Below are 26,536 nucleotides of genomic sequence, written 5' to 3'. Positions count from 1 at the left end.
GGGGTCTGTTTCCCCTCCCGTCCAGTCTAGGTTGGCCTTGTGACTAGCTTTGACCAACAGAATGTGGCTGAAGTGACACTGTGCCATTTCCAGGCCTAGGCCTTAACAGATCTGGCAGCTTTTGCTTTTGCCTTTTCTTGGAAACCAGCTGCCACATTAAAAAGTCTGGACTATTGAATAGGCCACAGGGAGGGGGAAGCAGCAGGCCCCTGGCTGTCTGGTCATCTCAGAAAAGGCACTAGAGAGTGAGGTCAGTTTGGATCATCTGGCCTCATTCAGGTCCCCAGATGATGGCAGTCACAGAAGTGACCAGGGGAGACCAGCTGAAGAACTACACAGATGAACGCAGCCCAAATTACAGATTCATGAGCAAATGAGATGGCTGTTGTTTTTGCCTTCAGTGTCCGGAAGCCACTAGGTCTTAAGGTGATTTGTTATGCAGCAACAGCTAACTGATACAGGATTTATAAGAAAAGCATGAAGAATATACTTGAGTTACAGTCAAAATTAACAGGGCAGTTTAAAGAGGGGGTACGCCATGTCACTGTTCCCAAAATTTTTAACAGAAGGATCGTGATTGTTGGCCAAATCCAACCAGGGAATTCTCAGGCTTGTTCTCATTAACTCTGGAAACCTCTGGCCCCAGCAGTGGGCTTTGGGTGGCTTGGAGAAGATGCAGGCTACGTAGGGGGAAGCTAACTTTTGAGTAACTTGGTGCCGGAATCTGAACTTTTACCGTCCAGCTCTGATTCCTCCCGTGAGAAGCAAAGGGATTTCTCTTTCTCTCAGCGCACAGATTTCACCACTGACCGTGCAGTTGGCACAGATTATGTCACTATGTCCTGCCCGTGACACCTGCTGGTATTGTTTTTGAACTGCTTCTAAACCACCGTATGTTGCTATTTAACCTGTGTTAACGTCTCTAAAGATGAGAGACCGGGTCTTCCCTGGTGGTCCAGCGGCTAAGACTCCGCGCTCCCAATGCAGGGGGCCCGGGTTTGATCCCTGGTCAGGGAACTACATCCCACGTGCTGCAGCTAAGAGTTCATGTGCCACAACTAAAGATCCTGCACGCGACAACGAAGATCCTGCATGCCGAAACTAAGGCCCGGTGCAGCCAAATAAATAAATAAATATTTTAAAAAAATATATGGGGGACTGCTCCAGAGCTCTGTGCACCCCTGCAGGCCCCAGGACAGTCCTCGTCACCTAATAGATCCTCAACAATGTCAGTTAATGTGATCCAATCACACCATTGTAAGATGAAAAGAAAGTAGGAAAAGTGACATAAACTTATGCTCCAGCCATACTAAGCTGTGGGCCAGGGCCTTGTCCAGGGAGGGCTGGGGCGAGCGTGGAGACTGTGGACAGTGGCCTGCATACAGGAGGCTGAATGTACACTCAGGCCACCGGGGGGAAGTCACTACTGATGTAACGTTACGACGGGAACCTGTACCCTCTGGGGAGGCCCCAGCACAGAGGTATTTATAAGTCCCCAATATTTATTAAATCATGTTTTGTAAATTTCCGTGTCCCATGGACCATGTGTTTTATGAGCCTATTTCACATCAGGTTACCTTAACTGACTGAGGCAGAAATTATTATCTCTCTTCAAACCCTTCTGGAAGGGCTCTGAATCTTTCAGAATCTAATAACACAAGCTATTAGATTTTTCCAGAAAGAACTTATCTGAGATTTGTGAAAGGCTTACACCAATAAAGCCAATCAAAGTTAGAGCCTTCCACCCCAAGCCTTGTAGGTGGGGGGGATACTAAGAAACAATCTGGGGTCCCCATCACTTAACACTTAACATGCACATGCCATTTCACCCAGAGATTCCACAGAAATACTCATTCAACTGCCCAGTGGTTTAGATGCAAGGATATTCATCACAGCCTCAGATTTGAAACAGGCTTTCACTCCATTCAGTGAAACATTATACAGTCTTTACAAAGAATAAGGTAGTCTCTGCAACAAATGATGCTGGAAAATTGGTCTTCCATATGCAAAACAAACAAGAATGAACCATAACCCTTACATTGCCCCCTACATAAAAATTAGCTCAAAGTAGATCATAGACCTAAATGTAAAAGCTAAAATCATTAAACTTTTAGAAGAAAACAGGAGAAAATCTTAGTGGCCTTGGATTAGGCAAATATTTCTCTTTTTAAAAAAAATCTATATATTTAAGGTGTAACAACATGATTTTTTTGATGTACATATACATTGTGAAATGATTACTACAGTCAAGCTAATTAACATATTCATTACCTCACATGGTTATTTATTTTCTAGTGAGAACACTTAAGAAGTACTCTCTTAGAAAATTTCAAGTGTACACTACAGTATTATTAACTATAGTCACCATGCTGTGCATTATAACTCTAGAACTTTTTCATCCTACATAACTAAAACTTTGTTCCCTTTGACCAATATCTTCCCATTCCCCCCTTCACCCCTAGTGATCATCCCTGCTTCTGTGAAAAAAGATTTCTTAAATAGGACACAAAAAGCACAAACAATAAAAGAAAAAAATTTTTCATTGACTCATCAAAATTTTTAAACTTCTGCTCTTCAAAAGACAATGTTAAATTGAAAAGACAAGCCAAAAACTAGAAAAGAACACTTGCAAAACACATATATGATAAGGGGCTTGTATTCAAAATACATAAAGAACTTTTACAACTCAGTAATAATGAAATGACCCAATTAAAATAAATGGGCAAAAGGTGTGAATGGATACTTTACCAAAGAAGATAAATGCATGGCAAACAAGCACATGAAAATATGCTCAACATCATTAGTCATTAGGAAAATGTAAATGAAAACCATAGTGAAATACCAGTACATACTACTAGAAGGGCTAAAATTAAAAAGACTGACAATTCCAAGAGTCGGTGAGGATGTGGAGCAACTGGAACGCTCCTAGTTGCTCGTGGGAATGCCAAATGGCACAACCATTTTGGAAAACAGTTTGGCAGTTTCTTATAAAGTTAAATATATACTTACTACACTACCCAACAATTCTACTCTTTGGTATTTGTTTAAAAGAAGTGAAGCATATTTCCACCCAAAGACTAGTATGTATGTGCATATTCATAACCACTTTATTTGTAATAACCAAAAGCTAGAAACAACCCAAGTGGCCATTAACTGGTGACTAGATAAACAAACTGTGTACAAGGCAACCGTAGTCAGTAACATGTGATGAACTGCCGAAACGAGGGACGTGGCTGAATCTCAGACGCATCATGCAAAGTGGAAGGAGCCAACACAAAACGCTAATCCTGCTTAATTCCATGTACACAGCCTTCTGGGAAAGAGAAAACTCTAGGGATGGAGAACAGATCAGTGGCTGCCAGGAGTTAGGGTTGTGAGGAGAAAGTTGACTGCAAAGGGAACTTTTGGTGGTGACAGCAGTGTTCTCTATCTTGACTGGAGTGGTTGTCTCCTATGTCAAAACACAGCAAACTGTACTCTTAAAAACAGTAAGTTTTACTTTATGTAAATTTTCCCTCAGATTGGGACTTCCCTGGTGGTCCAGTGGTTGAGACTCTGCACTTCCACTGCAGGGGGCATGGGTTCGATCCCTGGTTGGGGAACTAAGATCCCACAAGCCACGTGTCACAGCCAAAAAAAAAAAAAATTTTTCCCTCTATAAACGTGACTTTAAAAAATAAGAAAAAGATAGTTCCCATTTATGCACTGACATGGAAGCTTGTCCATGTTGAGTGAAACTGGAAAGTTGCAGTAAATCTGACCAAAAAAGCAAATCTATTTATCAATTATGTATATGTGCAAAGAGAAAGGCAAAGAGAACCCCTAGAACAATGTACACTACACACTTGGGGATGGAAGCATGTGGGCTAAGGGGAAAAAGAGGGAAACTTTCCTTTTCAATCTTATACAAATAACACCTTCTTAGCCTTCTATACCTTTTAAACTTTATACAAATCATATTTGTATTAGTGGAAATTTTTACAGTGAGCATTACTTACTTTGCAATTTAAAAATAAAAGGATTTTTTTCCCGAAATCAAAGTCTTGGCTATCTTAGGAGTACAGAAGAAAGAAGAAAGGGAAAAGGTGTCTTTCCTGCATGTCCAAGGTCCAAGAAGTCCCTGCCGACGTGCTGAGCGGGGCAGACAGACCATTATTTTCTGGTCCTGGCAGAGAACAGAGCTGTGAGCCTGGTCTTTCTGGCCCAGCATGAAGGATGATTCACTTACACCAAGGCCCCGGCCACCCCCGCCAGCAGCTGCGCCAGCAGCAGGCAGACAAGACAGGGCAGCTGGGAAGCCCTGGAGAGCCCTTCCTCACAGCCCTGTCCCGCAGCAAAGGCTGAAGTCGGAGCCAGAACTGATGGAGCCTCGCAGCGCAATGGAAAGCTCGGTTGAGAAAGCTGCTAGTAAGTCTAAGGCGCCTAGCCGGACTCCCCCAGGCCGTGAGCCCGCTGGTCCTCTCCAGGGCAGGAGGTGTGGGTGCCCTCACTTTCAGGGAAGAGATTTGCACTGGGCGGGCCTTGAGCCACTGAATCTGCAGTGCAGTCACAGCAGTGACAATAACCTTACAACACAGCCTTCCCCCAAGCTGAGCTGGAGGTGCACCAATTCTAACTCTGTTTTTAAAAAGCAGACGAGTTTAAATAAATTGAGAAATGCGGCCTATTGTATGTCCCTCTTGGCAATGTATACTATATACTAGCATACCAAAGACCCTGGGAAGTTCTGCAGAAAAGAAACCCATTTACTTTGCTTTTTCCCCTAAAAGGACCTTGACCCCAAATCTATTTTTATTTAATTCCTATTATTTAATCCCCCCTTTTACTTCTGTTTTATACAATAAACATGTCATTGGTGTGCTAAATAAATAATTGTGATGTAGGGCTTTACTTTTTTTTAAAGTGAATATATACATGTTTCTGTAATAAATTTATTTATTATTTATTTTTGGCCGCATTGGGTCTTCGTTGCTGCCCACGGGCTTTCTCTTGTTGCGGCCAGCGGGGGCTACTCTTTGTTGCGGTGCATGGGCTTCTCATTGCGGGGACTTCTCTTGTTGCAGAGCACGGGCTCTAGACATGTGGGCTTCAGTAGTTGTGGCACGTGGGCTCAGTAGTTGTGGCTCACGGGCTCTAGAGCACAGGCTCAGTAGTTGTGGCCCATGGGCTTAGCTGCTCTGTGGCATGTGGGATCCTCAGGACCAGGGCTCGAAGCCATGACCCCTGCATTGGCAGGCGGATTCTTAACCACTGCACCACCAGGGAAGTCCCAGGGCTTTACTTTTTATAAAATCTTGTTTAACAGTTTTTTTTTTTTTTTCATTTGACAGTCACGAGCAAGGCAGCAGGACTAAAGTTAATAATTCCTGTTTTACAGATGAGAAAATTGAGGCTTCTGTGAGGCTCCAGGGGCAGCAGCAGAGATTCAGGCCACTGTCCGGCAGGCGGAGCGATCACTGGCAAGACTGGACCTGAACCCCTCACGCTGACACCCGAGCCAGATGCCACGGTTGCTCCAAGGCCTCAGGCCAGACTTGCTCCCCAAGGGAATATCATCAGTCAACCTCGTCTCTACCAGACTCAGAAATGCTGTGGGTCCAAGAATCATTCAGCTATGAAGAGGGGAAACCACATTCTTGGTAGGGAAATGGGAAGGTCACAGCTTTAAGACAGGAAGTCAGAGAGGGCTCGAGATGCCGGAGGAGACCCCCAAATTGTCTGTGACAACCAAGGATGGATGGAGCTTGAACTGAAGCCCACAGGCAGGGAAAACATCCCGAATCCTGAGCAAAGCCAGTTTCCTGATGTTACATATTTCAAGAATCACAGAAGTAAAAGAGCTCAAAAGAATTGTTAAGCCACCAGAGGCTTACATGTAACAAAATACATACCTACACAACAGACCTCAGCTCCACTCTCGCAGGTGGGGTGGTGGGTCTGCCTGAGGTTTCCCAGAGGGTGAGCCCTCAAAAACATAGCTGACATTCATTTCATCGTCTTCTAGCCAGACCAAATGCATGTTCCTAGTTTACTGTCTGTACTGGCCATGATATCTTTATTGCGAGAACGTTATCACTCCCGACCCCGTCACCTCCCCGACCTCATACCCCTCCCCAGCACCAATACCCTCCCACCTCGGATTCCAAGAGATTGGATGGGGTGGGGAGGAAGGCCGTGCCATAATTTGACCTGGTCCAAGGTAAAGGCAAAGCATCGGTCTCAAAGCTTGGATCTAGTCTCTGTGCAGCTGAAGGTGGAGATCGAGGGCATGGAGCTGTGCTGTTTGCTGAGGCCCTGGAACAGGACGGCTCGCTCCTAACACACTGCTAGGCCAGGGCTGCCCAGGACTCCACAGGGTGGGAAAGGAGCATGGCCCCAGCTCTGTAAAATTATGCACATGCCCACCCCTGTTGTGGGAAGGGACATCTTGGCCAATGCAAGCAATACCAGCAGCTGCTGAGGGATGTTTGAGAACCACAGACTTTAGGAAAAAATAACCTGAGAGACAGAGCACAACACCCACAGGCATGGCAGCCCCTCGCCGCTTTGGGGTTTGCGTTCAGTAAGGCCCTGTGGTTCGTGCAACCAGGAGGTTCCCCATCCTGCAGTCTGTGTGGGAACAAACTGCGCAAACCGGGGCCTCAGCACGTGCCGTATTTAATCCCCTCCTTAAAGTCTTAAAGTGCTTTAAAAATGCTCAGCCACAGGGAAAGGGCTAACTGCAAGGCCAAAATATATACCTACACAATCTGGGTTAAGAGAGCAGTGATTTTTTTTTTTTTTTAAGCACTAGAGAGATTAAAAAAAAAATGTTCCATGCGGTTACCACGGATTATGTGATAACCTGTTTCCTTATATACAGTTACCAAATGTTTTGCAAACACACGTGTCCTTAGGACGTGGATGGACAAGGCTAAACTGGAGAAGATGGAAATGGAAAAAAAATGATTCAGGAAGGTAAGAGAGAGGTCAGAGGGTTTATTCACTCAACGAATAATTACTGAGTTCCTGCTGTGTCCCATGCAAAGATCTAAGAGTTAGGGATTTAACGTGAACTGAATATATAAAATTCCTTGCCCTCAGGAAATTGCAATCTAGTGAAAGTGTCAAGACAGACAAGAAGCGTAGTCCAGGCGTAGTCCAGGCATTCAGCGTGATGCAGAATGGAGAGAGAACTAATCAGGGAGGGCCTCCCTGAGGAGGTGACATCTTGGCAGAGACCCGAGGGGACGTGGTTTGTCTCAGGTGCGGAAAGGAGGCCCCTGTGGCTGGAGTAGAATAAGCAGGGGTGGGTGAGGGAGAAAGGGTAGGAGAAGCCACAGGGGCCAGGTCATGTAGAGTCTGGGCTTTGTTTTAAGGTGGAAGCCAGTGGAGGGTTTTGAACAGAGGAGCAACAAGCTCTGACTCTTGTTTTAACGGGATCACCCTGGCATATAAATGGCAAGAAAGGGACTCAGAAATGGACGTGGGAGGATGCAGGAGGCCCCTTAGGAGGGTCCTGAAGGTGGAGATGAGGGAGACAGTGAATAACGACCAGATTGGGTATATTTCTAGGGTGGAGTGTGGCCGATTGTGTTTTCCCAAGGCAGCTGCACCAATCTGCACATGTCCTACACCTCCTTGTTACAGTGTGATGCTGCCACACCTCTGCTGAGCCCGGACCCCTAGCCTCTCCTCAGCCCTCTGGACGGCTTTATCTTTCTCACATCACACTGGCCCCAGTCAAAGGCCTCCCCACCCCCCAGGTCTTTATAAAGTTACTAGAACCGATGAAGGGCACATTTCTCACAGATGCTGGGCTGGTGTAGGACAAAGTAGAGACTGGGCAGGATAGAAAAGCCTTTCCTCGGAATCTGCAGGAGTGCTGAGGAGACTTGGAGTGACCAGGACTGTGGAACCGGGGTCAGAGGTGATCTGGGGAGGGCCCACCGCTGTCTAGATTACAGGAATTTGGCAGGAGGCGTGCCAGAGCCGATGAGGAAGGTAAGAGGTGAGATTTGACTGTAGTTCTCAGGGAGGGATTCATGGAAGACTCTGAGGCCTTTCTGATCTTAAGGGATAAAAACACTGATGCCAATCACCGGTCATCAAACACCTATTATACTTGCACGCCTGTTCTTTCTTTCTTTCTTTTTTTTTTTTTTTTGCCGTACCCGGGTCTCCCACTGTTGTGGCCTCTCCTGTTGCGGAGCACAGGCTCCGGACGCGCAGGCCCAGCGGCCATGGCTCACGGGCCCAGCCGCTCTGTGGCATGTGGGATCTTCCCGGACCGGGGCACGAACCCACGTCCCCTGCATCGGCAGGTTGCCTCACAGCAACTCTGGGAGGTAGCTGTCACTCCCTGCATGTTACAGAAACAGAGGCCAATGAAGGCAGCTTAGGTGACCTGCCCAGGGCCACAGAGCTAGAACACAAGTACCCCGAAGCCTGCATTCTATACACCACCAGCCCCAGTTCAGACACCACAGGGAATGGGGAGGCACCTGAGGGGACCGGCCCGGGCACAGGGTGGGTGTGGCCATGGCCCTTCGGGGGCCAGTGGCAGGGCCTCATGGCCAGAGAGTCCTCAAAGGAAAGAGAACAAGCTAAGATGCTGGATGCAGATCTTGGTGGCCTGGAACACAGGCGGTCGCTTCCCAGTGTGAACGGCTGGGCGATGCGGGAAGATTCTCCATGTGTGCAGGGAATTCCAGCTCCTGCTGCGAGCTGCCAGCAGGGAATGCTGGCCTCACGTTTCTCTCCTATTCCACCTATTCCAGAATCCCTGCTCTCCCCTCCACTGGCAAAGGCCCCCTCCCTGCATGTCCAAATCCTCCCAGATCTCCCAAGTTTAAATGTTCCTTCCTCCATGAAAACTCTGCCAGGAGGGATGCATTTGCTCCTGGGACCGTCCCCGCTTGTTCCCTCATTTTCATTCTTGCACTTAGAGGGCAGTGTGCATGGTGGCAACAGCACTACGGTTTCAAGTCAAACGGTAGCTGGTTGGAATCCCAGCTTGGCCACTCACCAGCTGAGGAAACTTCTCAGAGCTCAGGAGAGATAACATCCCTTATGGGGCTCTGAGGAAGGGTCGGGGATGAACCCTGAGATTCCCTGTACTAGGAACAGCCAACCTCGGGACTCACCTCTCCCCACTCAGGACCTGACTAGGGGGCTGCATGCAAGTCTCAGCACCCAAGTGGGAACTGAGGACACTTTATTAATTATGGTAACAACCAAGATGGATTCTGGCAAAGGCTGAGCTGGGGAATGTGGGTCAGACCTGGAAGCCACAGAGGGTTCTTCTTCCTCCCCAGGGAATTGAGATGACTGGCCCTTCTTTGGGCTTCTGCTCCCCTCCCCTCCAGAGACAAGAATGAGGGGTGGGGGGGACAAGGCCAGACCTGGTGAGCAGCCCCTAGGAATTCTCAGGAGGCCACAGAGCTGATCTTTAAGGCAGAGTGAGCCCACCCATGAGCAACACGGCCCTGTGAGGATCCTGGGTTCTGACCCATCAGACCGATAACTCCTTTTTTTTTGGAGGGCATGGGCACATGGCCTTAGAAGGAGTGGCCCAGGGTATAAGTGTGGGGAGAGGGGTCTCCTCTTCCACACTATGGATTCAATATACCACTTCTATCCTTTTTTTTTTCTTTTTTTGGCCGCGCCATGCAACATGCAGGATCTTAGTTCCCCAACCAGGGATTGAACACTTGCCCCCTGCATTGGGAGCGTGGACTCTTAACCACTGGGCCGCCAGGGAAGTCCCTCAATGTACCACTTCTAAAATGCCTTATACAATGCCTTGCCATGTGGTAGGAGACATTTAAACTATTCAAAAAGAAGAATACTTATGTTCGTGTGTATGTATATGTGCTAATATAAAGGGAGTTCTACTCTGTGCTTTCAACCTTGCAATATAGTTATTTTGATACATGTCTTATTTCTCTGAGTAGATTATTAATTCCTTGAACACAAGGCCCATGACTGGTTCTTCTCTTTATCCGCCCAAGTGTCATATCTGACACACAGTAGACATTCAATAAACATTAAATGAACTAATGAATGGATTTCCATGGTATATGCAAAATGGTAAACTACATTGCAAGATATCCAAAATCCCTAAGAGTAATTCAGCCTGGGTCAAGATTCCCCTTACAAAGTCTCAGAACAGACTTGCCTCTTGCCAAGGGAAATGCAAGTTTGCAGCTGTAGAGGCCTTAGCTGTAAATGAAATGACATGTGTAAGGCACTTTCACACAGTCTGGCCTATAAATGTTAGGTTCCAGAGCCCCCTGTGTAAGGTGAGGGCTGGGCGAATGCATTCTCCCCCCACCTCCCCCAGGCTCTCTCCACCATGTGCCAGACACCTCCCACATCAGGCCTACACCTAGCTGGGAACAAAACAACTAGCTCTGTCCAGCTCTGGCTTCCATGCCTCAATGCCATGTCAACAACTCCTGAAAAATAGTCTTCAGAGGAGAAGATGCTGACATATCCTCAATTACAGTCTGTGATTCTGCACATGCTGTCTGGAAAATGCATTAGTCCAGTATATGCATCTGCTAGGGCGGCCATAACCAAAAGACCACAGATTAGGTGGTTTAAACAACAAACGTATTTTCTCACAGTTCTGGAGACTAGAAGTCCAAGATCAAGGTGTCTGCAGGTTTGGTTTCCTCTGAGGCCTCTCTCCTTGGCTTGTAGATGGCCACCTTCCAGCTGCATCCTCACATGGCCTTTCCTCTGTGCATGGACATCCCTGTTGTCTATGTGTTCAAATATCCTCTCCTTATAAGGATAGCAGTCAGATTGAATTAGGGCCCAGCCATAAGGCCCTATCTCCAAATACAGTCACAGTTTGAAGTACTGGGGGTTATAGCTACAGGATACAAATTTGGGAGTGGATACAATTCAGAAGAACTGGATTCAAGTCCATTTCCTGGTTGTGTGATCATAGGCAAGTTGCTAAGCCTCTCTGAGCTTGTGCTTCCTCATTTGCAAACTGGGCTCCGGGGTTTTGCGAGAACGAAAGGAATTACCATGTGGCAAGTGCCTGGCACACAGCGGGTGCTTAAGGAATGCTGGTTTCCCTCTCAGCCTATATGTGGGAATGTTTAGACTCTTGTATATACAAGACATGTTGCTTATGGACCTGGTGGGGTGGGAGGAGAGGACTGCTCATGGCTTCTTTTAGTCCTGTACTACCCCATGAAGAAAGAAGGCTGCTACAGAGCAGATGCATTAGGACGTTTTCCGACCACTGTGATGGTGCAGGGCACAGGAAACAGATCAGGTGTCAAGCATATAAGAGAGCATCAGTAACTCTCTTTAGGTGTGGGCACCTAACACCCCTTGGCATTTGAACTGGATGAGAGGTTGAAGTTTTGGTATAGATTGAACTGGACTTTCTAAAGCCTGAAAATGAGAGTTGGTTTATACCTGAAACTGACAGCAAAAGCTATGATTCCTGTTTGAACTATTGCCTGGGATCTGTGAAAGGGGGATGTGATAGAGCTTGTTTAAGAACCTAAAGCTTTCTGGGACTTCCTTGGTGGTCCAGTGGTTAAGACTCTGCACTCCCAATGCAGGGGGCCTGGGTTCAATCCCTGGTCAGGGAACTAGATCCCGCATGCCACAACTAAGATCGCATATGCCGCAGCTAAGACCTGGCACAGCCAAAAACATAAATAAATATTAAAAAAAAAAAAAGAACTTAAATCTTTCAATAAACTTGTTAGGGGCTTCCCTGGTGGTGCAATGGCTAAGACTCCACACTCCCAATGCAGGGGGCCCAGGTTCGATCCCTGGTCAGGGAACTAGATCCCATATGCATGCCCCAACCAAGAGTTCGCATGCCAAAACTAAGGAGTCTGCGTGCTACAACTAAGGAGCTGGTGAGCCGCAACTAAGGAGCCCATGAGCTTCAACTAAGGAGCCCACCTGCTGCAACCTAGACCTAGTACGACCAAATAAATAAATAAATAAATATTAAAAAAAATTTTTAAAAACCTGGTTAGTAGTACTTGTTATTTCTTGTATCTTTGTTGTCTTATGTCCCTTAATACCCCTCAAAGTACCAAATATTCAGATCTTTCAACTTTTCCCGCAACACAAGAGTCAATTTAAAGCATTCTCTTAATTGAGTTTTCCCCTTTGAATAAAACATTATATCTCACTTGATTTTACCAATTTTCCACAGAAAACCTCTTACAAAGCACTTTTTAAAAAGCGTGTTAAAATAAAGACCATATATGACAAGCCGACAGTTAACGTCATACTAAACGGTGAAAAGCTGAAAGTTTTCCCTCTACTATCAGGAAAAAGAAAAGAGTGCCCACTGTCATCATTTCTATTCTATATACCACTAGAAGTCCTAGCCAGAGCAATTAGGCAAGAAAAAGTAATAGAAGGCATTTAATTGGAAAAGAAGAAATAAAATTGTCTCTGTTTGCAGATTACATGATATTACATAGAGAACACCTTAAAGACTACACAAGCTATTGAAACTAATAAACACGTTCAGTAAAGTTGCAGGATGTAAAATCAACATAGAAAAATCAGTTGTCTTTTTAGAATTAACAATGAAATATCTGAAAAAGAAATTAAGAAAACAATTACATTTTCAATTGCATAAAATAAAATAAAATACTTAGGAATAAATTTAACCAAGGAAATGAGAGATCTGTACACTGAAAACTATAAAACACTGATGAAAGAAATTGAAGAAGACACATATAAATGGAAATATATCCTGTGTTCATTGATTGGAAGAATTAATATTGTTAAAATTTCCATGCTACCCAAGGCCATCTAAAGATTCAGTGCAATCCCTATCAAGATTCCAATGGCAGTTTTAAGAGAAGTAGAAAAAACAATCCTAAAATTTATATGGAACCACAAAAGACCCTGATAACCAAAGTCATCTTGAACAGGAAGAACAAAGCTGGAGGTATTACATTACCTGATTTCAAAATATATTACAAAGCTATATTAATCAAAATAGTATGAGACTAGCATAAAAACAGACATGTAGACAAATAAAAGAGAACAGAGAGCCCAGAAATAAAATCCACACATTTATGGTCTATTGATTTCAAAAAAGTGCAACAACACACAATGGAGAAAGGACAGTCTCTTCCATAAATGGTGTTGGGAAAACTTGATAGCCACAAGCAGAAGAATAAAATTGGATCCTTATCTCACACCATATACAAAAATCAACTCAAATGGATTAAAGTCTAAAACATATGATCTGAAACTATTAAAATACTGGAAGAAAACATAGGGGAAAGGCTTCTTGACATTGGTGCGTGCAATCCTTTATTAGATAAGACCGCAAAAAGCACAGGCAATGAAAAACAGATAGTCAAATGAGATTGTATTAAACTAAAAAGCTTCTGTATAGCAAAGGAAACAAGAAACAGTGAAGGAACAACCTATGGGATGGGGAAAATATCTGCCAACCATACATCTGATAAGGGATTAATATCCAAAATATATAGGGAACTCAAACAACTCAAGCAAGAATACAAATAACCTGATGTTAAAAAGGGCAAGAACCTGAGTAGATATTTTTCCAAAGACACCCAAATGGTCAACAGGTATATGAAAAAGTGTTCAACATCACTAATCATCAGGGAAATGCAAATCAAACCACAATGAGATATCACACCACACCTGTCAGAATGGCTATTATCAAAATAATAAAAGATGAAGTGCTGACGAGAAAAAACCCCTGTGCTCTGTTGGTGAGAATGTAATGTACAGCCATTGTGGAAAACAAAAACATTCAGATCACAGCAACAGATGAACCTGGAGGACATTACGCTAAATGAAATAAAAGAAGCCAGGCACAGAAAGACAAATACTACAGGACCTCACTTATATATGGAACCTAAAAAAGTCAAAATTCATAGAAGCAAGGAGTAGAATGGTGGTTTCCAGGGGGTGTGGGTGGGGTAAATGGGGAGATGTTGGTCAAAGGGAACAAAGCTGCAGCATTATGCAGGATGAATAAGTTCCGAAGACCTAATGTACAGCATGGTGACTAATATTATCAATACTATATTGTATACTTTTTGAAATTTGCTAGGGGAGTAGATCTTAAGTGTTCTCACACCACCGCCCCCGCCTGTTCAAGTCTATATTCAGATGGCCCTAACCTGTTAATCCTGATGCATCCTCACACGGGGCTGGAGATGTGTTCCTGCTCACCACTGCCCTTCCAGCTCTGAGTACAGGCATTTTTGGTGCCGTAGTGCCAGACAACAGGGAGAGGTCCCCTGTCATGCTCACGCGTGTATCTATTCCCACCACTCCTCCCTCTGCCCCTGCAGGGGTAGACTGTAGTCAAAAGAGGGGGAAACACACAGAGACCCCAGTGATTTAAGGTCCTCCTCTTCTGAGGGCTCGAGTGCAAGTGTGGGTGATGGGAGGGGTAAAGGGCGGAAGCCAGGGCCATCTGAGTCACACTGTGGGGCAGGGCGGGGCGGTGCAGGGGGCCCAGTCTCTGCAGTCATCTGAAGGCCTGGCTGGGGCTGGAAGCTCTTCAGAGACCTCAGTTCCTGGCCACACAGACTTTTTCACAAGGCTTTGTGAGTGTCTTCGTGACACCTCAGCAGGCTTCCCCAAGAACGAGTGATACAAGAGTGAGAAAAAGGAAAAGGCCACAGCCTTTTGTGACCTAGTCCTGGAAGTGACACACTGTCACTGGAAGCAAGTCACTGAGTCCAGGCCACAGTCAAAGGAAGGAGAGTTAAGCTCCACCTCTTGAAGGCAGAGCACCAAAAATCTGTGGCCATTCCCCCACTATCTGCTCTTCTTGAGTCGAGCCTGTGCTTTCCAACCTGCTCTTTCCTTCTCAGAAGGCTTCTGGGTTCCTTGTGCATCCTCGCCAGCTCTCCGCCCTGAATCTGCAGGGGGCACACAGCTGGTCCTTCTCTTGAGCTTAGCACTCTTTCTCCAACTATGTGACATTGTCGCCCAGAACCAATTCACACCCGTCTTCCCCCTCCTGACACCCTGTGTTTTGGAAATGAGGCACACCTGAATAGCAGAAAAATGGGCCAAGTTTCCTCGCTTGGATGCCTGGAACTAAAAACTTATGAATCTGGGGTAAACAGGTCTAACTTGAGCGTGCGTCAGATCACCCAGAGGACTTGTTAAAACACAGATTTCTGAGTTTCCAAGACTCAGAAGTCTTGGAAGTTGGGTGGGGATTTGTAGTTCTTATGTTTCCAGGTGCTGCTGCTGGTCCATGGACCACACTTTGAGAACCACTGGTCTAAAAGTTAGCAAAATAAGTGTATCTTCAGTGACTGAATTATTAGGGTACACTTACTCAGATGACCGTTTTCTGCAGGGAAATTTGGATAAACTTACAACTTCCTTGGAAAATTCTACTTTGTGACAGTCTTCTTCTGGTCTCTTATCTTCTCCCTACGTTCCTGCCCTCCCTTTAAACATCACATCCACCTTAAAAGCATACATAACCGTATTTTAAGATTTCCGTTTGTAACTATATTTCAGTTCATCGGCGTACAGATTCTCAGAATTGAGGCACTCTGGAAGAGGCCTGTGGTTTGCAAATTCAAAAACATATTTTGAACTGAGGTCAATTTAAAATATATATCATTACTTCTTTTTGGCCTTTCTTACATGCTCCAAATTTCTTTTACCATCCCCCCACCCCCGCCTTATATATCAGTTTCAATTGTCTTTATAAAAGTGAACAGCTCTTGGGCTTCCCTGGTGGCGCAGTGGTTGAGAGTCCGCCTGCCGATGCAGGGGACGTGGGTTCGTGCCCCGGTCTGGGAGGATCCCACATGCCGCGGAGCGGCTGGGCCCGTGAGCCATGGCCGCTGAGCCGGCGCGTCTGGAGCCTGTGCTCCACAACAGGAGAGGTCACAGCAGTGAGAGGCCCGCGTAACGCAAAAAAAAAAAAAGTGAACAGCTCTTGAATTAGGAACTTCACAAACTCAAGGCAACTGATAAGTGGTAGCATCCAATATTCAAATGACGTTCTAAAGTAATTTTCCTTTTTTTTTTTTTTTTTGCAGTACGCAGGCCTCTCACTGTTGTGGCCTCTCCCGTTGCGGAGCACAGGCTCTGGACGTGCAGGCTCAGCGGCCATGGCTCACGGGCCCAGCCGCTCCGCGGCATGTGGGATCTTCCCGGACCGGGGCACGAACCCGTGTCCCCTGCATTGGCAGGCAGACTCTCAACCACTGCGCCACCAGGGAAGCCCAATTTTCCATTTTTATTCCTGCCCTATTTCAGTCAGTCTGGGAGATTCCTGGAAAGAACTTGTGCTAAAAGCATTTCCATTTCCATTAGTAGGTGGCTCCATAAGTAGCCAATTTGTTTTACTTTTCTGTGGATCGTTCTCAACCCTATTCGCCCAAGTTGAGTCACACTGTCAAAGAAAGCTTAAATGGTTTCTATTCAAAGAGCTCAAACTTGTTTGTCCTGGTGTGCAATTATAAACACATTTAGAGAAAAAGGAAAATAAGGCCATACCAATATGTACTATTTTCTGTCAGTGACCTCTCTTGTCTCCAGTCTATTTTTATTTAAAATGGAGTCCAGCTTTTAAAGAATAATGAATGTAAAGCGTTTATTACATAATGACTTAGAGGCAGGATCACTATGTATTAAAAGACCTACTGGGAGGCAATTTTCCAAGTTAAGGCCCCAAAGCCAAGGTCTTTGAGGAGCACTTCCTCCCCCACGTCTGCAGGTCTCATGAACGCCATGTCCTGTTCTGGTGAGTTCCTTTATACAGGAATTTGTGGAGCAGCCTCGGCTGCACACACTCAAACACGCAGCCACGCGGATTATCGCTGAGGAGCTGGATTTATCCTCAGGTGCCTGTCGCTCAGGGCCCTGAACCCTCAAACCTCAGCCCAAAGTCAGCCTGGCGGCCCCATTAGCGGGTCCAGGGCTCGAGCTGCGTCTCGTATCTTTTCTCAGATGAGGAATCCAGAGGCTCACGTTTTCCACACGCAGGGTTAGCGAAGTGAATGGTACTGTGTGATCTATTTCTTTCTCACTTTATCACAACTGTTCTCCATACTTTGCCATTATTGTCTTTAGGAATCCTGAGGTTTCCCCCCCCTAAAAGCCCAGTATTTTGCAAGATAATCAAAATGGAAAAATCAAAACATTCTCATTTAAATTCACAGGCCCATTGGTTCTCTTCCAAATCTTTTTTCTTTTAAAATTGTCCCTTCAAGATAAAACCATACAATATGTGACCTTGGAAAAGTCCCTTGATTTCCCCGAGTCTGTTTCCTTATCCGTAATATGGGAATTACAGATAATCTGTAATATGGGAATAATAATAATCCCTCCTTTCAAAAGATTGCTGTGAAGATGAAATAAATTATATGTATGAAAGTTCTTAAGAGTTATGTAAACTTGATTATCATTACCTCAAATTCAGATCAAAACAATACCGATAATCAATATTAATGCCGCCTGGGAATCCCCTGGCGGTCCAGTGGTTAGGACTCAGAGCTTCCACTGCAAGGGGCCCAGGTTCGATCCCTGGTTGGGGAACTAAGATCCCACAAGCTGCAGGTTGCAGCCAAAAAAAAAAAAAAAAAAATTGAATTAAAAAGAAAAAAAACCCTATTAATAGCTGCCTGAAACAGAACAGCCCTCACTGTTGCAGATTTCCTAGAAAAGTTATACTAAATACTTACATTTTATCTATTTTCTCTTGCGCATTTTTTTCTTGTTTTCCCAAAGCCCCCCATTCCTTCAGTCAGTGGCATTCACTACCTCAGAGGATGGGTAAGTCTGCCAGGTCTGGGGAATCCCCAGCACAAGGGGCCTGAACCCCCAGGGTGTGGACCCCGACGAGAAGCCACATCCAGCATGGCACCTGGTGGTAGCATTACAAGGTCTGAGGGAGAAGCCCAGGCAGCTGGGCCTGAGAGAGGCCTGCAGAGACCCGGGCATCCCAGCACAGTGTGGGGAATGCGGCCAGAAACTCCCCATGGTCCCGGAGGGAAGCCGAAGGGACTGAGCAGAGGGCAAACTGGAAGAGCTCTGGCTGTCTGTAGAGAGTGGATGCTATCTGCAGATTAGCAGGGCCTGAGGCTGAAACACAAGGCAGATGAAGCCTAATGATGGAACGCCATGAGAAGAGAGGACAGTGGTGGCAGCTGGCCTCCAAAGATGGCCCCCAATGAACCACACCTGTGCCGTCCCCTCCCACGCTGAATCTGGGTTGGCCTCTTACTCCCTGTAACCGACAGAGTGCAGCACAAGAAATGCTGTAACAGCTCCAGGCCTAAGTCTTAAGAAAGCCTGGCAGCTTTTACTCTAGTTTTTGTGGAAGTCAGCCACCGTGTGAGAAGCCCAGGTCCCCTGCTGGAGAGAGCAGCCCGTGGAGAGGCCCTAGAGGGGAAGACACCACTGGTGGAGAGAGGCCATGTGGAGGAGTGCCAAGGCACCAGGGTTGTCCTCCTGACAGCTTACGACTGTCAGGTACAAACTGGCCTGACAAAGCCAGGTGTATTGAGCCACTGCAAAGACAGACCACACCCCAGAGGAATCATGGGGCAACTCACCAACAAAAGTAAAGCAGAGTTAGCATAAGGTTTGGGGGAAGGGTGGGGTTTAGCGGAATACAAATGAAGCTGAGATTTTTGTTTGTTTTTAATTGAAAAACCAGTTTACTAAACTGAGGTCATCAAAGAAACTCAGTGTAAAGTGGCATTAAGAGCCAACAATTTTCCATGCCAAGGGCTTGTCTATCATTTTTAAAACTGAGATGCCGTATTCCACAGACGCAAAATTCACATACCATAAAATTCACCATTTTAGAGTATACAATTCGGCGATTATGGTACTGAATCAAAGTTTTGATAGGCTCAAAGCAAAGCAGGCTCCGTGTAAAGGATTCCACATCTGCTCAGGACTGCGAGATGGACGCCAGGGTCATGTTTCCTCAGACACTAAACGGTTATGTTAGACGGAAAATGCCGTGTCCAGAAACTCTGCACCTGAGGAGGTGCATCTGAGGTTTGCCCAGAAACAAACCAAGGCTTTTTCTCTGTGTCCAAGTGACTTGGCTCCTCTGGGCAAAATCGGGGCGTGTCATTCTTACTGATGAAAGTTTCTGATAGTCTATGATTTTAGAAAACAAAGTTACTCAGGAATAACAAAGATGGTTGTTAGGCCTTTCCCCTTGCAGTGAGTCCCTGGATGGAATATATTCTGTCAATTCTGCATATCATTCAATCCATGTCTCATACTCCAGCCGAATGAAAGGCTGAGCAGATTTTTACATTCTTAGCCAGAGCTAATTTTTACTTTCTCAGAAAGAGAAGGCAACCCAGACCTTCCAGCTCAGCAGGGCCTCTGGGACCCAGGTGCAGCTGCTGTCAGACCGCAGCTGCTCGAGATCTCAGGTGAGATGAGAAGAATGGGCTGAGCCCCATCAACCCACCAAACTGTGAGAGAGAACGTCTTGTGTTTACCCACTACATTTGGGGATGGTCTGTGATACATAAATAGATTACTGAACAGCCATGCCTGAAGCAGACCTCTCCTCTGATGGGAGACCTAGATCACCCTCAGGGAAGAAGAAGCCCGGGGAGAGGCGTGAACCTCAATTAGAGGAAGCACTTAGTCAAAGGAGACTTGAGTGTTACCCTCTGGTGAAAGAAGTTAGAGCACAGTTACCTCTGACCCTCTGGTGATAGAAGTTAGAGCACAGTTACCTCTGGGGGATGTAGGGTTGGGTGGAAAGGGCAGGAGGGAGCCCTCTGGATTGCCGGAGGGAAGTGTTAAATATCTCAATCTGGGCAGGGCTTACATGGACGCACACCTACATAACAATTCACTGAGCTGTACACGTAAGACAGCGAGCAGAACTGGAGCTCAGGAGCTAATTTCTATTAGAGTAACAAAGAAAAGTTAACTAGTTCTGTGAAATGTGTACCTGCCGCAAACAGGCTGTACAAGTGAACACAAGGAATTATGACAGATGCATGAAGTAAATAAATATTTATGCAGGGAAAAGGTATTAATTATGAGTCTAAACACTGACTGAAAAAGATGCCAAAGAGGAACATGATTGAGAGCAGGGAATTTAAGAAGAATATAAAATTACAAAATTGCTGGAATATTCACTCACACAATTCCTATTTTATGAATTAAATTAGAAGTAGGCTGTACCCTCTTCAAGATCACTGTCACTGGAATTAGAGATGGAAGGAAGCTTTGAAATTGTCTTTTACTGGTTCTCAAACTGGTCTGCACACTGGCATCACCAGGGGAGCTTTAAAAGACACTGATGCCTGGGTCCCACCCTAGAGATTCTGATGTAATTGGGCTGGGGTGTGGCCTGAGAACCAGGATCTTTAAAAGCTCCCCAGGTAAAGTAAAAAATGATCCCTTTTAAAATCACATCAAAAAATATATAAATAAATAAAGGAAGTGAAAGACTTATATGCTAGGAACTATAAAACATTGATAAAGGAAACTGAAGATTATTCAAAGAAATGGAAAGATATCCCATGCTCTTGGATTGGAAAAATTAACATTGTTAAGATGGCCATACTACGCAAAGCAATCTACAGATTTAATGCAATCCCTATCAAATTACCCATAACATGTTTCACAGAACTAGAACAAATAATCCTAAAATTTATATGGAACTATAAAAGGCCCAGAATTGCCAAAGCAATCCTGAGGAAAAAGAACAAAGCTGGAGGCATAACCCTCCCAGACTTCAGACAATACTACAAAGCTACAGTAATCCAAACAGTGTGGTATTGGCACAAAAACAGAGATCAAAACATAGATCAAAAACATAGATCAATGGTACAGAATCAAGAGCCCAGAAATAGACCCACACACCTACAGTCAATGAATCTTTGACAAAGGAGGCAGGAATATACAATGGAAAAAAGACAGTCTCTTCAGCAAGTGGTGTTAAGAAAGCTGGACAGCCTCATGTAAATCAATGAAGTTAGAACACACCCTCACACCATACACAAAAAATAAACTCAAAATGGCTTAAAGACTTAAATATAAGACATGACACCATAAAACTCCTAGAAGAGAACATAGGCAAAATGTTCTCTGACAGAAGTTGTACAAATGTTTTCTTAGGCCAGTCTCCCAAGGCAATAGAAGTAAAAGCAAAAATAAACAAATGGAACCTAATCAAACTTTATAAGATTTCGCACAGCAAAGGAAACCATAAACAAAATGAAAAGACAACCTACGGACTGGGAGAAAGTAGTTGCAAATGATGTGACTGACAAGGGCTGAATTTCCAAAATACACAAACAGCTCATACAGCTTAATTATCAGAAAACCAAACAACCCAATCAAAAATTAAGCAGAAGACCTAAATAGACATTTCTCCAATGTCTTTTTAGGCACACAGTCACTATAGGGACATGGGGACTTCTCTTATCACAGTGGGACAAAGCTAGCTCTGTGACTCCATGAGGGTTGGGGGCCAGAGGCAGAGGGTTGGGGGTCAGATGGCCAACAGGCACATGAAAAGATGCTCAACATCGTTAATAACTATAGAAATACAAGTCAAAACAACAAGATATCACCTCACACTGGTCGGAATGGCTATCATTAAAAAGTCTACAAATAATACATGCTGGAGAGGGTGTGGAGAAAAGAGAACCCTCCTACACTGTTGGTGGGAATTGTAAATTGGTGCAGCCACTATGGAGAACAGTATGGAGGTTCCCCAAAAAACTAAAACTAGTGTTGCCATGCGATCCAGCAATCCTACTCCTGGGCATATATCTAGAGAAAACTCTAATTCCAAAAGATACATGCACCCCTATGTTCATAGCAGCACTATTTACAATAGCCAAGACATGGAAGCAACCTAAATGTTCATCGACAGATGAATAGATAAAGAAGATGTATACACACACACACATACACAATGGAATACTATTCAGCTATAAAAAAGAATGAATAATGCCATCTACAGTAACATGGATGGACCTAGAGATTATCATACTAAGTGAAGTAAGTCAGAAAGAGAAAGACAAATATCAGATGGTATCACTTATATGTGGAATCTAAAATATGATACAAATGAATTTATTTACAAAACAGAAACAGACTCACAGACATAGAAAACAAACTTGTGGTTACCAAAAGGGAAGGTGGGGGAGGAATAAATTAGGAGTTTGGGATTAGCAGATACAAACTACTATATATAAAGTAGATGAACCAAGGTCCTACTGTATAGCACAGGGAACTATATTCAATATCCTGTAATAAACCATAATGGAAAAGAATATGAAAAAGAATATATATATGTACATAGCTGAATCACTTTGCTGTACACCAGAAAGTAACACAACATTGTAATTACTTCAATTTAAAAAAAACTTAAAAAAAATAAAATAGAAGCTCCCCCGGTGATGGCAGTGCACTCACCACTAGGGTTGAGAACTTAGGGGTCAATTTCAACCACTTTTCACAATTTCAACCACTTTTCACTTTGCACATGGAGGTCCAGTGCAGACAAATGGCTGCGAAATATGCATTATTTGGCCGTAGCCAATTTTCTCTGATGTGCCCTAACAGGAGAGAGCTGTGGCATGGATAATGCCAAAGAGTGAATAATCTAAAAATAATTTGTTTGGTTTGGGAAAGCAGCACGTGACTTCCCGGCCGCAGACTGGCCTGGCTAATTCAGTTTGGCTCAAATGAATGCGCCTTTTCCTGATTTTACACTGACAGCCCAGGCCTGTGCTGAGCTGTGGAAGGAAGGTGGCCAAATTAAAAGCTGGCTGTGGCCAGTTTCCCAATGGGAACAGACAAGCTGTCAAAGGTACACAGTCACTACAGGGACATGGGGACTTCTCTTATCACAGTGGGACAAAGCTAGCTGTGACTCCATGAGGGTTGGGGGCCAGAGGCAGAAGAGGGTGTGAAGGGAGAGGGGTTAATGGTGATCAAAGCACTCTTTTGTACAAGGTTTCCTGCTAAGCATTTCTGTAAACAGACATGCTCCAGGCAACTCTGAGTTAGGTGTTCTATTTCCTCCCCCCATTACAGAGATGAGGAAACTGAGGCTCGGAGTGGTATAACCACCAAAGCAGAGCAGGGTGGAAATTCAGGCTTATCATCCTCTGCTGAAGAGTCCCGGCCCAAAGCTGAAAAATGAGCTGTTGATGGACCTGGGTCAGATCCTTAGATTTTAAGTCTTGGTGAATGCACTTTGGCCCCCTTATTTTTCAGCTCTAACAGTCTTACGGCAGCAGTAGAGAGACCTCCAGAAGTGCCCTGCGGCAGCAGAACTGACAGAGAGCCCCAGTGGAGGCTCCCTGAAACCTGTCTCTGGCATCTGTGCTGAACCTGCATCACCCAGGCACCATGTGGCTCCCCTCCCATGTCTGCGTCCAGAAGGATGTGAACGGGGGGGGGGGGGGGGGCCCTTTCCTGGGAGATATCTCGGATAGAAGCCTTGCCAAAGCTTCCTTGGACTGCGTGGCAACCAGGGTGCTCCCACCCAACCTTCCCCCCGTCCTCCTTTCCTGGGGTCCCGTTTTCATCGCGTCTGATGGCCCTCCCAGCCTTCCCAGCCCCTCCCATTTCCTCTCACACAGATGTTTCCCTTAATAAAATTCTCACGTTTAATCCCATCTTTGCATCTGCTTCTCAAAGGACCTGGACTGAAGTAATGCCTCTCCCCACTGATGCCCCAGCCATGCACACATCACCGTGGGTGGAAGAGGGAGCAAAGGAGGTCACCTTCTGCTGATTCACCTGGGGACCCTGGCCTGAGATTCTGAAGGTGCAGATGACAGAGGCAATATGTTTGCCTTCGTCACTGGTCTCAGTGCCAATGAAGGAAGGAAGTCGAAGTGGCAAGTAATTGACTAGCACTCCCATTTGCCCTAATTCAACGGCCAAGAAGTCACTTTTTGTCGCAGGTGACCACAAGCACAAACAACAGTTTGGATTTTTTCCCCATCTTGTTATGTCCCTTGGGGAAGATATTCAAGCCCTGCACCCTCAGTAACTCCTTGTGGGGAGACTTTCTTGCCATCTTTTGATCCCCGTGAAGGAAGAGAGCACGTAAACGATATCCTGATTCTAAAACACCTAGAAGGAAGTGGTCCACGGTCATCAGTATCATTTAGCATTGTTCTGGAAGTACGAGCCAATGTCACCAGATGAGAAAAAGGAAGAAGAGGTTAGAGAGAATTCATTAAGGTACGGAATTAGTATACAAACTATGCAAACAATAGCCAAATATAAATATAGTGGAAGATAAGAACTTATTTACAATAGTGACAAAACAGAATAATGTCTACGAACAAGTTTAACAAAAGTTGTGTAGTGCCAATAGGATGAGAATTTTAAAACTCCACGGAGGAACAAATACTTTAATAAATTCAAAGATACCTTATTCTTGAATAGAAATAAAAGTTTAAGATCCAATCATCCAAATATTCGTATTTAATACAATATTTAATACATATCCATTTAACGTCACTCTGTATTAACCACATCTTATTTTCTGTAATGCTGATGCTTTGACACCTGGGCCTTGCTGACCCCGGGGACTGCCCCTCCCAGGTTAGCTAGTCCCCTGTTGGCAAACAACTCTTTTTATATGCAAATCAACCCTGAGCCCACGATCCCAACCTCCCTCTTTATAGTGCTCTGTATTGGGCTCTCACGTTCCAGGCCTCTTATCTCCCTTCCCTAATCACCACAGGGTCAGGTACCAGATGCCTGGGGCAGCCCCTGCACCCTGGAGTCCATGGATATTGTTCAAACTAGCCAATCCTAAACCAGCTTAATCTGCCTCACCTGTTTCTTTCCAAGGAAAGCACGGTAAAGACTTCAGCTGTAAGTTGCCTCTTTCTCTGTGCCCGGAGACCACCCTCACCCTTTCCCCATGCAGCCCTGCACGGTGTGGGACCCTCTCCTCTCCAGAACTGTGAGTAAGAAACTATCTTTTCTTGGCAATCGTCTCCTGATCTGTTGGCCTTACTGAATGTGAAGTCCTTCTATTAATACACTAAATTTTAAAATGTACTCCAATGAAAATACTAGATTTTTTGTGCTACTAGAGTTAATACAGAAAAATAATCAAATGAAGATAAGCATGAAAGCTCTGAAGAAGAATGACGTAGGCAGAGTGGTGGGGAGAGGGCACAGCTGGACGGTGGGCGAAGGGCAGGGGGCGAGAATGGCACTGTGAGTTATGAAATGGAGTTAGGAGTATAGTGGATGTAAATATCAGTGCACAGCACTGAAGTGTGAAAGAAGTATTTATCTCCAGTAACTCAACTTTACTTTTGACCTCCATTTGGAAGAGGGACTTGGCCCAGTTCCATCAGGGCCTCGAGGCCCAGACCCCACCCCTACATGGCTCTAAGGACAGTGGGGCTTGTCTAACCCAGGCACCAGGGCTGGGCTTTGATCCTCCGTGGCTCACCTCTCCACGCTGCACCCTCAGAATTGTTTGCTGCGGCTTTTGTGATATAACCCCCCCGGGGCCGCCACCCCTGCAAGAAAATGTCCGTGATGTATATATCACGATTCTTCAAGGGGGAGCCCACAGAGGAGCTTGCCAAACAGCAGGAGGATGCAGGCCCTGGAAGATGAGGGGTGGGTGACATCTGGGTACACAGGCACTAGGTCAAGGCGGGAAGGGAGATGGGAATTCGATGCATCATGAATATCGTGCGTAGTGACGAAGGTACACGCAGGGTGCTGTAGGAGGGCTGGGAGAGAGGATAGCTTCACGGAAGAGGTGACAACATGGCTGATACCACATGGCAAACGGCGGGGAGCACACAGAGCTCAGGCTAGGGGGAAAGCAGGTCTGATTTCCTGAGCCCTCCCTGATCACTGGGGTGAGGAGGCAGTACCTGGGAACACGCTGGGACCAGGGAATGAGCCTCAGGACAATCCAGGTAGCCGTAGATGAAGCACTCCACAGAGCTGGCTCCAGTGACCCCTGGGAAGAAAATCATGGGTGACGCCATCTCTGGATATTTCCAGGCCTGAGTCAAAATTTAAAGTGTTCCCTTCAAACTTTGAAACTGGAGATCCAGGGGTTTCTAGCTGTGCCTTTTCTCTCTGCTCCCTAACTGCAGGGTTAACCACACAACCTGGATTCACCATGGGTTCACTAACCAGCTAGCCTCTCTCCTAGAAGAAAAGGCCTTGGAGGGGAGGGACGATCCAAGATGATCCAGTGAAAACCAGAGGCTTAGGCAGCCTTGCCTGTCAGATCTGAACCCAAAGTGTACTTTAATCTGCACCTTATCTTTGGGAGGATTTCACAGGATCTTCAATTTCCTTTATCCACATTACTCCATTATTCAGATGAGCAGCAGCAAATGCAACCAGAAAACACCAGATGATTCAAACTTCATCTGTATACATTTCACTCTCCACAGCAGTCAGCAGAGTCAGTTTTACCAGAGTTTCTCAATCATAATTCCCATCTGGAATTTAACTGGTTTCCAACTTTCTTAATACACTCATATGAAATTCCATCCTAGTCACTCTAAGTTTGCATGTATCA

General features: G+C 45.3%; 1 protein-coding gene across 1 annotated transcript in view; it reads right to left on the bottom strand.

The window, feature by feature from the left end:
* Positions 1-19,986: 19,986 nt before the first annotated feature.
* Positions 19,987-26,536, bottom strand: part of HACL1 (2-hydroxyacyl-CoA lyase 1) — a 51,375-nt gene continuing 44,825 nt past the window's right edge. The window contains exon 17 of the mRNA XM_019934401.3: positions 19,987-25,963. Coding sequence (XP_019789960.1) covers positions 25,676-25,963 — 288 coding nt within the window. The 3' untranslated portion in view covers positions 19,987-25,675. The remainder of the gene's footprint in view (positions 25,964-26,536) is intronic.

The sequence above is a fragment of the Tursiops truncatus genome, chromosome 4 (genome assembly GCF_011762595.2).
Source record: "Tursiops truncatus isolate mTurTru1 chromosome 4, mTurTru1.mat.Y, whole genome shotgun sequence".
NCBI lineage: Eukaryota > Metazoa > Chordata > Mammalia > Artiodactyla > Delphinidae > Tursiops > Tursiops truncatus.
This window is presented reverse-complemented; position numbering and strand designations above follow the sequence as displayed.